Source organism: Geotrypetes seraphini, chromosome 5 (assembly GCF_902459505.1).
Source record: "Geotrypetes seraphini chromosome 5, aGeoSer1.1, whole genome shotgun sequence".
NCBI classification, from domain to species: Eukaryota; Metazoa; Chordata; class Amphibia; order Gymnophiona; family Dermophiidae; genus Geotrypetes; species Geotrypetes seraphini.
The window spans coordinates 86,997,981-87,015,324 of record NC_047088.1 but is presented as its reverse complement, the minus strand read 5'-3'; the positions used below and the strand labels follow the sequence as shown (position 1 = coordinate 87,015,324).

At 45.4% G+C, this 17,344-nt stretch overlaps 1 protein-coding gene across 1 annotated transcript in view; it reads right to left on the bottom strand.

The window, feature by feature from the left end:
* The window catches only part of LOC117360313, a 298,566-nt gene that overhangs the window by 269,475 nt on the left and 11,747 nt on the right, over positions 1–17,344 (bottom strand). The window contains exon 3 of the mRNA XM_033944008.1: positions 3,387–3,513. Within this exon, the coding sequence (XP_033799899.1) occupies positions 3,387–3,513 (127 nt within the window). The remainder of the gene's footprint in view (positions 1–3,386; positions 3,514–17,344) is intronic.

Genomic DNA, 17,344 nt, shown 5'->3' with positions numbered 1-17,344 from the left:
GGGAGATCCTCCCTCTTCCCTGTGCCGGGCTGGACTGGGCTTTGAGCATTTGCGCATGCTCAAAGCCTTCTGGTCTCGCTCTCTCCGAGATTCTGAATCTGAGAATCTGCCGGTTCGCAGGCCAGAAGAGGGAGTAAGCGGGAGTGGTGGGAAGAGATTATAGCAGCATGCGCAGTATACGCGTGTGCGTGCTATATAAAAAAAATTTTTACACAAATGGTTTGGACCCGTGCGCTATACGTGTATGCGTGTTATACAAGTATGTGCGTTATATGCGTGAAAATACGGTATGTTGAAGGAGGATAAGCCTGGTGCATTTTTTAATTGGTTTGTTTGCTCTCTTCTGAACAATGCTGGATGTTCATTGATTGGGGCTGATAGTTCCCAGAGAGTAAAGGAGTCATATTTGATCAAGGAAAAACTGCAATCGCATTTACTTCAAAGATTCTCTCCCATAGAGAAGGTATCTAACTAGGCAGTCATGGAGGTTCTCTCTGAGCCACACTGTTCTGTTTGCCCCTATGCAGAAGTGTGGGAGATTGTATCATAAGTAACATATGTGGCAGCTACATTCTTGGAGGTTGAGAGATAACAGACATAACTGTCCCTGCCAAGTTTTCAAAATGGTGTTGTACATGCACAAATATCTTCTATATATCCGTGCTCCAACCTGGACCATATATGTTTATATATTTTTTCTAAAGGCCTTTAGAAAAAATATATTGTCCAGGTTGGAGCACGGATATATAGAAGATATTTGTGCATGTACTACACTATTGAGAAATACTTATCTGGACATTTAAATAAGTCAGGCCATTCAATATTATACTAAGTTTTCAAAATGGAGCACATCAAATCAGCTAATCTCTGAATAATGGTAACATAAGAATTGGAATTGATTTACTATGATTCTCAGATTAAGTATGGACCCTTGATAAACCTTGCATCCTATGATCTCTAAGGTTCTTGTTCTTTCTCCGATGGTAGGTTTCCTGTTTTGTTTTGTGGGATTTTTTTTTTGGGGGGGGGGGTTAAGAATTTGTGAGGATGTGAGTTGAATAGTAGTAGGTATCCATAGCAATACTCCCTCACTGATGTGGCAGTTAAGCTACCTTCCACCAGGCAGCGCTAACTTGAGGAATCAGAGGCTGAAGCAGCCCAACGTAAGCAAAGGAAATGTTAGGCTGTCTGGCCGGATGCATGCGGCTCAACAGGGAGAATGGAGGTAAAAGTCCTCTGGTAAGACAGAACAGGAAGGCCCCAAAAGAAGAGGTTTCCAGGAGAGAAACCCCAAGGCAAGAGGTCTCCAGAAATGAGGTTGATGCAGAGGTTGTGGGAAGAGGGAAGCTGCCCAGGAGGTTGGGTTTCCCCTATTTGTACATCATGAGAAGTCAGCTAAGATAGGCCAAGCTTTAACTTTGGTTATATAAGAATCCTGTTTAGTATGTCTGCAAGGAGCCAGACCTGTGTAACACTGCAAGAAGCTGTATGTACTAAGAGTCTGAAGACTGTGCAAAGTTTTCCTCTGAATTTAAGAGACATTCTTTATTTACTACTGTGCCAGAGAAGCAACAGGGTACAGAATTGTTTAATAAAAGGGCTTTTGTTTCACCTTGTATTTTTGTCTATATTGTATGAAGGAGATACTTCAGATATGACCTATTGATAAAGAACTGTGACCCAGAGTAATATAGCTTTTATATTTCAGATCTAAACATCAGGAGGCTTGAATCATAAGCAGAATTGCCATATCTTAAGTTGCATATCCTGGAGGACCTGATGAACTAGTAGAGCCAGGATATCTTTGGAAGCACCAAGAATATGTAGTGTTGACATCTTGTTTGCTCTGCACAACTGAAGAAATTTGGAAGGACAATGCTTTTGAAATCTTCTGGAGGCATTTAGAACAACAATAATAATCATCTCCTTAGATGTTCATGTTGGTTCATGTGCAAGATCTGTGAGATGACAGAGGTTCCTCCAATGTTGCAGGAAGTTCTAATGATCCTGGTACACTATGAAGAGCTAGAAGTATATGGATGTACAGTACTCACAGGCTCATGAGTCTTAGAAGATTTTTGAAGTAGTAGTGTAATTTCTAGGGGGAATCTTCAGTAGAAGATGTTGTTGGAAGATCTCCAGTTGAAGGATAAGCATTGGGTGATTCCCCAGAATGACAAGGGTGTGTTGTGCTTATGTAGGAAACATGGAGTCAGAGTGAGCAGGAGATGCTAGTTAGAGAATGATAGGGGGCACATTTTCCTGTCCCAGCAAGTTCTTTTCCTGTCCCTGCCCCATTCACACAAGTTCTGTCCATCTGCACAAGTCTCAAACATTTTTAAATCATAAGTGTTCAAGGCTTGTGTGGTTAAGCCAGAGTTTACAGGAATGGGACAGAAACAGTGACAAAACTCACAGTAACGGGATGGAGAACTTGAGTTCCTGAGAGAACAGGGAAAAATTTGTCCCCTTGTCATTCTCTAATGCTGGTCTCCGATTCTTGTAGCTCCTTGGGAGTATGCATTGTATCTTTAAAAACAGTGATATTCCTTTAAGGATTTCTAACTTAAATCCTTATATTGAAGCTTTGGCTGTCCCATGGTCTATTGGTGGCTGGAAAACTTTGAGAGTAGCAGCAGGCTGCATCACCATTTCCAGCAAGTGATGCTGACATACAGGTACAGCTTTGATAATGTAAAGCCATGCTGCTAATCTAATGAACCACTACAAGAGCTGGTATAGTATTGCATCCAGTCTGGGGAAAGGATGAAGAGAGGCTTTTCACTCCCGCAAGTGCTAGTTCCAGGCCCACTGGGAGGGAGGAGAGTTAAAAGCTGTGTGACTGAGATACCCCAGTACATGACTAAGGGAATATTGTTCTGAATCTGCTGGTGTGATGTTCCTTTTTATTTTCCTTTCATTCTGGTAGTCCTCTCTTTTATTTTATTTTTTTTAAACCTCTGAGGAAAAGCGAGATAGCAAGCTCCTGTCCGGCGGAGCACATAGACAAGATTGAGAAGAGGAAAAAAGAACAGCTGGTTAGTATGGGAATACCTATACATGCTAAGGGAAGCCTCTCAAAGGCTTCCCAGAGTTAAGTGAGTGCATCACCATGGCACCAGAATAATGTCACCCAATTGTATATCTGCATTTCCCCTATCTGTCAACAGAGAATACTGCATTAAAAAAGGCTATCAATATAATCAGTAATACAGTATGAAATGTCTAGAGATGAGACAATGTTACCACAGTCCTAAGGTACAACAAAAAACTTCACAATATGCTTCCTTATTGTTGCTGTCTTTTGACAAACCCCAGAAACCTGCTATATCTCAATCACTGCATAGCTTTTATATAACTTTATAAAAGAGAAAAAAATTCTGTACCCAGTGATGTGAGAGCTCCATGAATCATCTTAATCACGTTCCGGTACAGTTCCTTCTGCCACTCTTCTAACAGCTGCCACTCCTTTTCAGAGAAATAGATAGCAACATCATGGAATGTGACTGACGCCTGGAAAAGCAAGTGTTAACTAGATTACTAGAAGTATTATTTATAGTATGCTGAGAATACCTTTCTGTACAAGTTGCTCTAATATGCAAAATTACAAGGAATTTTTGAGTTCATGAGTTTAGTCATCATGGGGCTCTTTGACAAAGTCATGCTAAAAAGTGGTTTGTGCTATTTTAGCATATGGGTTACTCTTGTGATGAGGCCACTTTTTAACATGGCTCTAAAATGGCTGCAGTTTTGCTTTCCCTGTTAATGGTTATACACTAGTTCTGTAGGCATTAAGGTCCAGTTTCTCGAACCAGTGCCAATTTTCTAGATGCCCATACCTCCATTAAAAACATGGTCCAAACAGTGGTTTTGTTTTTTTTAGGTGTTTGAATTATTTATTTTTTATTAAATTTATAATATCATATAGAGAAAGAACCAAATATTGATTAGGACATGATACATTACAGCTGTACAAGCTAAGCAGAGTATATGAAGAAATTAACGTAAACAAGGCAATACAGTACAACCAGATATCTCATGTCAAACAGATATAACAATTCAGTACACATGTTTTGTTGATGTTGCACATGCAAAGAATGGAAGAGATTCTCAGCAAGCATCACCACATGACATAAATTAAGCTATCCAAAAATACTTTGTGTCAACTATCTAAAGTACAGTATGTTTGAATAGGGCTCCATATTTTGAGAAATGAATTAGTAGCATTATGTTTTCCTGCTATGGCGCTTTCAAATTTGATGGTTATGCAAACTGTGTTCCACCATACCATATATTCCACTTTTGATAGGTCCTTTCAACAGTGCAAGACATTTTTAATGGCCAAGAATAGTAAGATGTTGAGTAAGCGTGCGTTATGTTCAGATAGAGAGTGTTTCAGTCCTTTTAGTTATAGAATAATGATTTTGAGGTGTAAGGGTTCCTAGATGTTCAATATAGAAGAGATGGTGTTCCAGACTCTGTCCTAATACAATTTAAGATAAGGACAATGGAATATCATATGGGGTAATGTGCCCACTGATTGGAGACAGTACGAGAGAGTTTAGCAATTTTTTGCTGGGTCCAGTGGGATCAATGCAACAGAAAGTACATCGATTGAAGGACCGAAGCCGATCGAATGGACATAAATGCTCTGGTCCACACACTTCCTGCCATAACTCATCTTCAGCAGATATTTCCAAATCAGTATGCCAGGCATTCATTAGCTGTGATATATGTACTGTAGACATCTGTCACAGTATTGCATACCATTTAGAAGCAACTCACTTGAGAGGGGCGATAGTGATAACTTGCGTAAGAAGATTAGGTGTGGACTTTAGTTTTTGAAGATTTATATACTTTACATTAACACAGTGTTTTAGTTGGAGCCATCTAAAATATTGACTGACAGGAAGACCATAATAATTGCACAATTCTTCAAAGGTCAACCATTTATTATGATTCAGGAGGTCTTGCGGAGACCATATCCCACATTTATGCCATATAGGCCAATACAAGGTAGTATTTTGAATTTAAAAGATATCATTATTCCATAATGAAATCATAGATGTATCTTTCCATTTAATCTTCATTATGCGGAACAGTGTTTTTAACAGAGATTTGAATAAAATGAGCTTGGTGGCGTAACCTCTTGCATCAATTGGCCAGTTGGGAAACTCGGGATGTCCGTGGGAAAAGGAAGAGGAGGAGAATGTATTTGAAGATATGGGGACCCTATTTAGCACAGTTACATCCTAGAGGACGCAGTGTTCTCCTTAATGAGCTTTAGAATATGGCTGTGTCTAACTTTTGACAGAATCCTTGTTTTCTGTATGGGTTCTTTGAGGGGGGGGGAATTGTTTTGAGATGGTAGGGGGTTGGGGGGAGTATCTGGTGGGTATTCAGTCTAATTGTGTCAACAATGTTGGGTTTTCTAAATGTATTGTGTGTAATATGCTTTGTTACCAATAAAAATTGTTAGAACATAACAGAGATTTGAAGCGCATGGACACGCCAAGAAAATCAGCACCGGAATCGCGCCTACGTAGGCGCTTTAAGGCTGCCAAACGCTTAAGCAGGAGTGGCCATCAGAAGTGGCGTTAGGTGGCCTAAAGCGTTTACAAAGGCGCAATTCACGCGAAAATAGGCAACAGAAATGTAGGCCCAGTAAAACCAGGCAACATTTCCAGTGCCTACCTTTCGAATTGGCACAATTCCAAAACCGGCGTTGATGCATGATTGACACACAATCGGCGGCCGATTTTAAGGCAGCCACCGGTATTAGCACTGGTTTGAGAATCCAGGCCCAAATGCTCCCATGCTAATCAGTCAGTGCACCAATGCCCACACGCTAACCAATTAGGGCAGGGCATACCTACTTTTTGTCCCAAACATGCCCCCCGCACTACAAAAATAAAATGTACTTTTTAGATACGAGTAGTGTGTGCGAAGTCCACAGTTAGCATGTGGCTCCAGAGCTCAGCCCACTACCGCTGATTTTAAGCAGCGGTAAGCATGCATTAGTACTTATCGCCACTTAGTAAATGGGTCCCTGTATCTTTTCTCCAGGGACAACTGCTGTACTGCAGCATATCTTTAATGCTGAAACAGACTAAAGTCCTTAAATGACAACATAACTATAACTGCAAATCTGACTGATATTGCACTTTCCAAATTAGGGCTAATTTAACAAGGCTTTTGACTCATCTATAAGAAAAGAACTTATTATATCAGAACCATAGGCCTGAAAATGACTAAAAGCACAGCAATATAAGTAAAGGACAATTCTAATTAGTCAGAAGATTCTCAAAACTCGCCGGTAAAATCCAGCGAGTCAATGTAGTGCCCGTAGTATAAGCAACTTTTATTTTACAGGCGATTCTCGGCATAATAGCATGCAAATTACCATATATACTTGAATATAAACCAATCCAATTATAAACTGAGGTAACCTTTTCCCCCCCCAAAAAGGAAAAAGGTTCACTCAAATATAAACCAGGGGTTTTAGATTTAATTAGTCTTTAAGCCCGTTACATTAATAAGTGCTAAAATAGATGTATGTCTGTCTTTCTTTCTTTCTTTTTCTCTCTCTCTCTCCTTGGCTGCTGTCTTTCTTTCTGTCTCTCTCTTTCCTCGGCTATCCACCACCACCCCTTCCCTGCTCCCCCTGTCCAGCAGTAGCCATTCTCCCTTCCTTTTACCTCCCCGTGTCAGCAGCACTCCTTCACTGCTGCCCCTATCCAGCAGCAGCCTTTCTCCCTTTGTTTTACCTCCCCCCTGTCCATCAGCACCCCCTTCACTGCTGCCCCTATCCAGTAGCAGCCTTCTCCCTTCCTTTTACTCCCACCTGTCCAGCAGCATCCCTTCACTGCTCCCCCTGTCCAGATGCAGGCCTTTTCCCTTCCTTTTACCTCCCTCCTGTCCAGCAGCACCCCTTCCCTAATCCACCTGTCCAGTAGTACCCCTTCTCCTTTCCCTGCTTACCCTGTCCTGCATCCGCTAGCCTGGGCAGCTTCAGGGCTTTTGCTAGGCCGGCCCACCTCGCATTATCGAAGTGAGCCAGCCTAGCAAATGCCCCACGGCTGCAAGATGAAACCACGGCTGCTTCGTTTGCTGGTCCGGGGGTGAGAAGAGGCGTCCTGGCAGTGGCAGCGCAGGAAGTCAGCCGACATCGGAGATCGGGGCAGAAGGCAGGCAGTGCGCATGTGCCGCACGGAAGCACACATCACGGCGGCAGGGATCACAGCATCAAAGTGTGCATGCACGCTTAGGGTTTTATTATAGAGGATTGCCCTGCCTTGCACCCAGCCCTCCTTCCCTCCATCCCTTCCCAGCTCTGCACCCAGCCTCCAATGCCCGCTGTAGGCCTCCTTTAAGCCCTGGTGGTCCAGCAGTGAGCCAGGACAGGAGCGATCTTTCCTGCTTCCTTTCCTGGTCAACTGTTAACCACCCCACCTTCCTCCCACCTCCCAGACCCATTGCAGGCCTCCCGCAGGCCTGCCCTTAAGCCCTGGTGGTCCAGCAGTGAGCCGGGACAGAAGTGATCCTTCCCGCATCCTATCCCAGACAGCTGTTATCCACCCTGTCTCCCTGACCCGTTGCGTCCCGCAGGCCTGCCTTAAACCCTGATGGTCCAGCGATAAGCCAGGACAAGAGCGATCCTTCCTGCGTCCTGTCCCAGCCAGTTCTCACAAGACTGCCCCAGCCAGTTCTCACAAGACTGCCCCGGTAACTTATGCAGCCATTTCTGATTGTGGCTCCCCAAGGGGTCAGAAGCGAAGAAAAATCACTCCTGCCTTGCTTCACTGCTAGACCACCAGGGTTCAAAAGGTATGTTGGAGGGGGGTCCGGGTTTCTTGAAATAGATTTGTAGCATGCTCTGCATTAGCTAAGCAGTGTAAAAATTATTATTTTTAAAGAAGAAAAAATACTTCAGAAATGGTCTTGTCTACTTTTCAGAATAGAATTCAAGTAAAAACCAAATTCAAACCAAAAATTCAAACCAAAACAAACTCTACTATCAAGTCTCAAAAAGTAGTTTAAAATTTAAGTCATTGGTCAAAAATAAACCCACCTTCTCATTGAAGGATTCCAATATTGTTTTAAATATAACTGCCCAAATCACAACTCTTGAATGCATCATGAAAAGTGATCAAGACCATTATGGGCCCTCTTACAAAACCTCGGTAGCAATTCTCCTGTGGTAAATGCACCAAAGCCATTAAATTTTGGGTGGGCAGAAGAGAGCAGTCCCAGAGGCTATCCCATCACCTGCCACTGCCACTGGAACTGGGAAATGTGAGGGGGTGTAGCAGACTGAGGAGAGCAAATCCATGAATAGTGAGAAAGCAATAAAAAAAATTATAGGTATTTCACAGGATAAAAGTTTGTTAAACTTACATTCATGGAAGAGAAAATTATCTATAGGGAGCAAAATGGAGAAGGGTCTTTGAAGAAGCAGGCAGATATTTAATATCTTGATAAAGGAAATGCCTATAAAACTCTATATAGATGTTATATGATGGAAGATTAGGTTTGCACCTTCGATAATCTTTCTGTTAGCCCATGGAGGATTCAGTACGCTAGGTGTTCAATCACTTCCCGTAAAGCACAGTTACTTACCGTAACAGGTGTTATCCAGGGACAGCATGCAGATATTCTCTACATGTGGGTAACGTCATCCACAGAGCCCCGTCACAGATAGCTTTTCAAGCAAACTTGATTGAAGATCTTCAAAGTTTGCTAGTGCTGCACTGCGCATGCGCGTGTGCCTTCCCATCTGAGTCAGGGTGCGCATCTCCTCAGCGTGGCCTCAGTTCAGATAGATAGCAAAGAAGCCAACCAGGAGAGGTGGGTGGGTTGCGAGAATATCTGCCTGCTGACCCTGGATAATACCTGTTACGGTAAGTAACTGTGCTTTATCCCAGGACAAGCAGGCAGCATATTCTCTACATGTGGGTGACCTCCAAGCTAACAGGGACGGTGGGAGAGTTGCAATTTAGGAGAACAGATTACGCAAAACTGACTGGCCAAACTGGCCATCCCGTCTGGAGAAAGTATCCAGACAATGAGAGGTGAATGTATGAACCGAAGACCAAGTGGCAGCCTTGCAGATATTCTCAATAGGCGTTGATCTAGAAAAGCTACAGACACCGCTATCGTTCTGACTTTATGCCCCGTGACCCAACCCTGCAGAGGGAGACCAGCCTGAGCGTAGCAGAAAGAGATACAAGCAGCCAACCAGTTGGATAAGGTTTCGCTTAGACATGGGACACCCCAACCGATTTGGATCAAAAGATATCGAAGAGTTGAGGAGTAGTCTGATGAGCCCAAGTGCGTTGCAAGTAGAAAGCCAACGCACGCTTACAAGTCCAGAGTGTGAAGTGCCACTTCTCCAGGGTGAGAATGAGGCTTCGGAAAAAACACAAGAAGAACAATGGATTGGTTGAGGTGGAAATCCGAAACCACTTTAGGCAAGAGAGTGTACGGAGGACCACCTTATCATGATGAAAAACAGTAAAAGGTGGATCCGCAACCAAAGCTTACAGCTCACTGACCCTGCGAGCAGACGTGAGGGCAATCAGAAACACCACTTTCTAAGAGAGATACTTCAAATGAGCCCTATCAATCGGCTCAAATGGAGGTTTCATCAATTGAGTAAGGACCACATTAAGATCCCAAACCACCGGGGGAGGTTTGAGCGGAAGGTGGACATTGAAAAGACCCTTCATAAACCGGGAAACCACAGGATGTACCGAAAAAGAGGTTTCCCGTCAATCAGCTGATGAAAGGCAGCGATGGCACTGAGGTGGACTCGAATAGATGTTGATTTGAGACCAGCCCGAAACAAGTGCAGCAGATAATACAGCACTGAAGACAAGGAGGCAGATAGTGGTTCTATGCGATGCGTAGCACACCAAGAAGAAAATGTAGTCCATTTTTGAGTGTAACACTGTCGAGTGGATCACTTCCGATAAGCCTCGAGAACATCCTGTACAGACTGTGAAAAGTGGAATGAGGTAATCAAGCTGTTAAGTGTAGAGACTGCTGGTTGGGATGAAGCAGAGAACCTTGACTCTGAGAAAGCAGAGAAGGAAACACAGGCAGAAGTAGAGGCTCCCTGGCACTGAGTCGAAGTAGAAGGGAGAATCATGGTTGCCTGGGCCACCGAGGAGCTATCAGAATCATGGTGGCGTGGACTGACTTGAGCCTGATAAGTCTTCAGAATCAGAGGGAATGGAGGGAATGTATATAGAAACAGGTTCATCCAATCCAGAAGGAAAGCATCCTCCTCAGGTCGGTACGGGGAGTAAATCCTGGAGCAGAAACGAGGCAACTTGTGGTTGTGGGGGGACGCAAACAGATCTATCTGCGGAGTCCCCCATTGAGCAAACACCTAATGCAGAGTAGAGGAATGGAGTGTCCATTCATGAGGCTGTAGAAGGCAGCTCAATTTGTCTGCCAGACAGTTCTGCTGGCCCTGGATGTAGATCGCTCTGAGAAAGATTTTGTGATGTATCGCCCAATCCCAAATCTTTAGAGCTTCCTGGCTAAGAGACAGGGATCCCGTACCTCCCTGTTTATTGACATAATACATAGCCACCTGGTTGTCCATCCGAACCAGGACCATGTGGTCTTGAAGCTGCCTCCACTGCGATGCCAGAGTCCACTGAGGAACTCGAAGGTGAATCTGGCAAAAGAAGTCACATGAACTATGGAGGCCTTGTGACCCAGCAGGACCATCATGTGCCTGGCTGAAACAGTTGACAGAAGAGAAAACCTCTGGCAAAGGCGAATGAGGGCATCCTGACGAGGTTGAGACAGGAAGGAGCGGAGACGAATCGTGTCCAGCACCGCTCCAATGAATTGAAGAAACTGAGAGGGACACAACTGGGACTTGGGGAAGTTGAACTCAAAACCCAGACTTTGAAGGAATGTAATAGTCCGTTGGGTTGCTGCAATAACCTCCAGCTGGGACGGCGCTTTGATGAGCCAGTCATCGAGGTATGGAAACACTTGAAGACTCTGCATCCGCAGGGCCACTGCCACCACTATGAGGCACTTCGTGAAGACCCTCGGGGAGGATGCGAGTCCGAAAGGAAGAATTCGATACTGGAGATGGAGTATCTTCACCCAAAATCTCAGAAATCTGCGAGAGACCGGATGAATCGGGATGCGAGTATAAGCCTCTTTGAGATCCAGCAAGCATAACCAATCCCCCTCGTCCATCAAGGGGTACAAAATGGGAAAAGAGCGCATGTGAAACTTTTCCTTGACCAGAAATTTGTTCAATGCTCTGAGATCCAGAATAGGACGTAGGTCCCCGGTCTTCTTGGGGACTAGAGAATACTGGGAGTAGAACCCGGTGTCCCGTTGACACAAAGGAACCTCCTCGACCGCCCGGAGGCAAAGGAGGGCTCAAGCCTCCTGAAAAAGAAGGGGGAAGCTGCAACCTGTTGGAAGGACACTCTTTTGGAGGTAGGTCTGGAGGCACCATCAGGTACTGAAGGGAGTATCCTTCCCGGATGATGGAGAGAACCCAGAGGTCCGACGTAATCAGTTCCCACTGATGACAGAAAAGACTGACACAACCTCCGATGGGCAGGGAAGAAGGTCGATGGACGAAAGGAGGCGGCATGCTCAGACCAGGATTGTCAAAAAGACGGCGCAGGTTTAGCCTTCGCAGGGGCCTGAGGCTTTTGAGGGGCCCTCTGCAGGCGAGAAAATGCCGGCGTAGACTTCTGAGGATAGGGCCAAGGCAGTAATTTGTACGACTTAGGAGGAGGAGCCTTTGCCTTCAGCCTTACCAGGGAGGCAAAGGATGGAGTCATCGAACAGCTCGTTGCCCATGCAAGGGAGATTCTCCAGACGGTCCTGTAGATTCGGGTCCATGTCCACTATGCGCAGCCAGGCCAAGCGACACATAGCGATCGGAAAGGCCATAACCCTCGATGACAATTCAAAAGCATCATACGTGGCTTGGAGCATAAAAAGGCGAATCTGTGACAAGAGTATCCTGAAGCTGCCGGAACTCCGACTGGAGGTGGGCAGCCAAATCATCCTGGAAAGACGGCATGATTTTAATGCAGTGTTTAAGACAGGATGTAAAATTGAAATTGTAATTGAGGACTTGTTCGCCATCATCGAGCTCTGGTACAGACGACGTCCGAACTTGTCCATGGTATGCCCCTCCCTGCCCGGGGGGACAGCAGCATAGACCTTGGAGGGGTTAGACTTCTTTAAAGAAGATTCCACAACCAAAGATAGGTGGGAGAGCTGAGCCTTCTCAAACCCCTTGCACGTGACCATCCGATAGTGGGACTCCATCTTGGACGGTATGGCAGGAATGGCATAAGGAGTCTCCAAATTCCGGTAGAAAGTCTGCTTCAAGACTGGGTTCAGCGGGAGGTGCAGAGATTCCCTGGGTGGATGAGGAAGCTCCATCTCCGCCAAATACTCCCGGGTATATCTGGATTCAGACTTGAGATCCAGCTGAAGAGCCCTATCCATGTCAACAACGAACCTGGTGAAGGAGAAAGTCTTGGAAGAGGAACGCCCCTCCAGAGGCGTCAAGGATCTGGACCTCGGGGCACGCCGACGACGAACAGCCCACGGTTGGAGAATGGCACAACGCGGGCAGGACTCGGTAGGGTGGTCGGAGCCCAGGCACAGGATACACCAACGGTGGGGGTTGGTAATCGAAATCACCCGACCACATTGTGTGCACTTTATAAACCCGGTAACAGGCTGGGACATAAGGAAAAAAGGTAGCCACGGCCACACGAGGCCAGGTGGCCGGACGGAAACCAGGGGTCCCCTGGGCCCACAAACAAAAAAATTCAAAACTTTTTTTTTTTTTTGACGCGCCACACAGTGACTCACACGAACAAAAAGAAAAGAAACCACGGTGCTCTGCGGAAAACTAAGAACTGAGGCCATGCTGAGGAGATGCGCGCCCTGACTCAGGCAGAAAGGCACACGTGCATGCGTGGTGCAGCACTAGCAAACTTTGAAGATCTTCAATCAAGTTTGCTTGAAAAGCTGTCTGCGACGAGGCTCCGTGGATGACGTCACCCAGTTCATAGTCAAAAGCGCGCGCAGACAACCGAGCGCAGGATTTAATCGCGCCGAAGAAAAACTATATTTTAAACGGGTCCAACAGAGGGTGTTGGTGGGGAATCCCTCTACTTTACTTAATAGAGATCGCGCTGGCGTTGGGGGGGTTTTGGGGGTTGTAACCCCCCTCATTATACTGGAAACTTAACTTTTTCCCTGTTTTTTAGGGAAAAAGTTAAGTTTTCATTATAATGTGGGGGGTTAAACCCCCACACCCCTCCCAACATGGCAGCGTGAGGCAGCGCAATCCCTATTAGGTAGACTGGGTGGATCCCCCCCCACACCCCTGTCAGAACCCTTTAAAATACGGGTTTTCTTCGGCGCGATCAAGCCCTGCGCTCGGTTGTCTGCGCGCCTTTGTCCTCGCACGCTGCCTGCTTGTCCTGGGATAATCCAGTTGCAGAAATCACATTTTTCTGAGCACATGCTCCTCCCACCTTAGAGAGTCCCAAAGCCAAGCAACATAACTGAACAAATCCATGACAAGGAATGGGGTAATGGGGAAACGCCCTAGCCAACATTAACATTTTCTGAACTTGTCTACTCTGCAAAACATGAAAATAAGCAATAAATTGGCTCAAAGGTATTAAAAAAAAATACATTAAGGAACAATGTAGAATTAACCTGCTGTGTGCAATGAGCACCCACATGAAACAGCCTGTGGCAAAATGCATACTTAGAGAAGAGCGAATTCCCCACAGGATCCATCTACTGGTTGGAAGATCCTCAAGCCTGTAAAGAGAATATCTGAGGCAGAAAATAGGCCATTCAAAATAACTGAGCTTACACAGAGAGAGTGGGCCATATTGAATTCTCCAGAGACTAACAGAAAGAAAATTATCAAATGTGTAAACCTAAGCTTCCATTCTGTTACGTCCCTTCCAAATTTAGTATGCTAGGTCACATACCAAAGCAATGGCAGTGAATAGGGAAGAACAGAAGAATCTTCTTGCAACACCGAGGTCCCAAAAGCCGCCACATCCACCCGGTAAAACTGGGTAAAGGTATGAAGAGAAGACCAAATCATCTGCCCTGCAAATTTCATCTGGATGATATAGGATGCAGAAATGGCAATACAAATCCATCGAGCGATCAAGGTTTTAGACACCGGCCGACCATGTCGAAGCAGGGCAATGAGGACAAAAATGATCAGACAGCTGAAAATCATTAGTCCTCTCCAAATAGTGGAGCAAGACTCTCTTGATGTCCAACTTGCACAAGATCTGATCCTTCTGCTCGGAGCCTGTGGAATGAAATGCAGGTAAATGAACCTCCTGGTTGACATGGAAGGCGGAAACCACCTTCGGTAGAAAAGAAGGTACAGTAAGGAGAACAATTCTTGCATCTGTGATTCGGAGAAAGGGTTCCCTGCATGAAAGAGCTTACAGCTCCGAAATATGCTATGCAGAGACAATGGCAACCAAAAAGACAGTTTTAATTGTCAGATCCAAAAAGAGTAGCATCCTTTAGTGGTTCGAATAGGGCTTCCACAAGACCCTTTAGAACAATGATAAGATTCCACGAAGGGAAAGGATGATGCAAGGGAGGCCACAAACAAAGTGCCCCCCTCAGAAACCGGGTAACATCTGTATGAGCAGTAATCAAACTAGAACCCCTGCAGGACCTGAAGCACAAAAGGCCAGCCACCTGAACTTTAAGGGAGGCCACCACTAAACCCTTATATAAACCTGCCTGAAAAAAAGCCAAGACCACCAAAATGGAGCCTGCTCAGGCTCCACCTGGTTCTTAGCACACTACTGTTGGAAAGCCTTCCAGGCCTTGGCATAAGAAATCATAGTTGAGGGTTTCTTGAACTTCAAAAGCATCAAGATGACTACGGTACATCTGAATGACTACTCCTCATCAAGGAGGAGCATTCAAGAGCCGTGCTGTAACAAAGCACTGTGGGTTCTCTATGGGCACCAGACCCCGACTGAGAAGGTTGCGATGAAGAGGGAGTTTGAGCTGCCTGTCCCGCTGAAGACAAACAAGATCCACATAGAACAGGCGATGAGGCCAGTCTGGAGCAACCAGAATCACGAGGCTGGGATACATCACTATCTGGCAGATAACCTGACCAACCAAAGGCCATGGAGAACACATATAAAGGAGATTGTGAGCCGACCAGGGCTAAAACAAGGCGCCATCCCTAAGCTTCTGTGCTCCGTTTTTCGACTGAAGCAGCGCCAGACCTTCGAGTTCTCTGCTAAAGCCATCAAGTCTGAAGCCATCAAGTCATCTGGGGCTGATCACAGCGAGGAACGATCAGACGGAATGCTTTTCGCAAGAGGGACCATTCTTCCGGGTGCAGGACTTGTCGACTGAGGAAGTCTGTCCGTATATTGTCTACTCCTGCCATATGCGCCACCGAGAGAGAAACTTTGCCCAGCAAAACAGCATTCGAGCTTCCTGGCCCAAGGGAGTGCTTCTTGTTCCACCTTCATGATTTACATATGCCACTGCCGAGGTATTGTCCGAGTACACACACACACCACTTTTCCTTCCAGAGTGGGCTGGAGAGCGAGTAATGCCAGGTGAATTGTCCAAAGCACCAGACAACTGATCGACTAACGCTTCCGACGAGGAGTCCACTGCCCCTGAATGGAGCGCTGCTGTGAGCAACTTAACCCTACAGGCTGGCATCCATCATAAGAGTTATCCACTCTGAAATCCGAAGAAGCTTGCCCTGGAGGAGAGCCTCCCCATAAAGCCACCAGTGCAGACTGCTGTGCGCTGGTTCTGTCCATGGGAGCGGCATCTGAAGGGAATGACATTCCGGAAACCACCGAGAGAGGAGGGACTCCTGTAGAGGGCACAGTCCTGCCATGAACCCCAGAACCTGCAGATAATGCCAGGCCGTGGGGCTGGAAGGTCCAGGAGATCTCTGATCTGCTACTGAAGTTTCTGTCTGCAAGGCTCGGGAAGAAACATCCGACCCTGCCAGGTGTTGAAAAGAATGCCCAGATACTCCAAAAGCATGTGATGGCGTCAACTGGCTCTTCCTGAAGTTGACAATAAAACCCAAGCTCTGTAGCAGAGATTCTACTGTCTTCACTGCACATTCGCACTCCTGTCAAGACGGAGCTTGGATTAACCAGTCATCTAAGAAGGATGGACCTGGACACCCTGCCTGCAGAGAAAGGCCACTACAACTACCAATCGCCTAGGTGAAAATGTAGGGAGTTGTTGCAAGGTCAAAGGGAAAAGCCGCGAACTGGAAATAATGTTGCAGAACATGGAAACGCAGAAACTTGCAGTGCTCCAGAAAGATTGGAATATGGAGGTAAGCCTCTGTGATAGCCAAGGATGCTAGAAACTCTCCCGGAGAGACTGCAGCAATGACACTTCCATTCGGAAATGAGGAACCCGCAGAAAGCTATTAACTGACTTGAGATCCAGAATGGGCCTCCAGTCCTCCGAGCCTTTCTTTGGCCTAAGGCAGGGGTGTCAAAGTCCCTCCTCGAGGGCCACAATCCAGTCGGGTTTTCAGGATTTCTCCAATGAATATGCATGAGATCTATTTGCATGCACTGCTTTCATTATATGCTAATAGATCTCATGCAAATCAACTTATTTATTGTCATCTTACACCTTATGTGCCGCAAAGAACTCTACATTCAGCGGAACATAAGCGATCAGTAATTCCGTCATAAAGAGAAGTAGTCCATGAACATGTTCGACAATCTACTTTTGCAGTTAATGGTCCCACTCTTTGGAATGCACTACCAGTCCACTTACAACTATATACTTCTTTAGGTTCTTTTAAAAACAATTTAAAAACTTTTTTTTTTGTGATGCATATTCTTAAAATTATATGATTTGTGGATTACATTATTAAGATAGATACAGCCTTGTCTAACACAAGTAGCACCTTCCTACTGTATTATCCTCCCTACTTTAAATTTTTTATTATAGTTCTCCCTCTATGTTCCTTTTGTTTTTTTGTATTGTTGATATGTTTTAATTGTTTAACACGATTGTAAACTGCTTAGAAGAATTTCTAATAGGTGGGGAAGTAATTGAATAAATACTTAAAACTTGCGTATCTGCCAAAGCCCACTTCGTGTTCTGGAATGGGTTCTATGACTCAGATGTCCAAGAGACGCTGCAGGGCAGGTTTCATTCCTTCTCCAGCCAACTTGCAAGCAAGTCCAGAAACAAATCCAGAAGCAGGCAAAAGAAATCTAACACCCATTGATCCAAGGCTATGCAAATCTACTCCTGGAAAAAT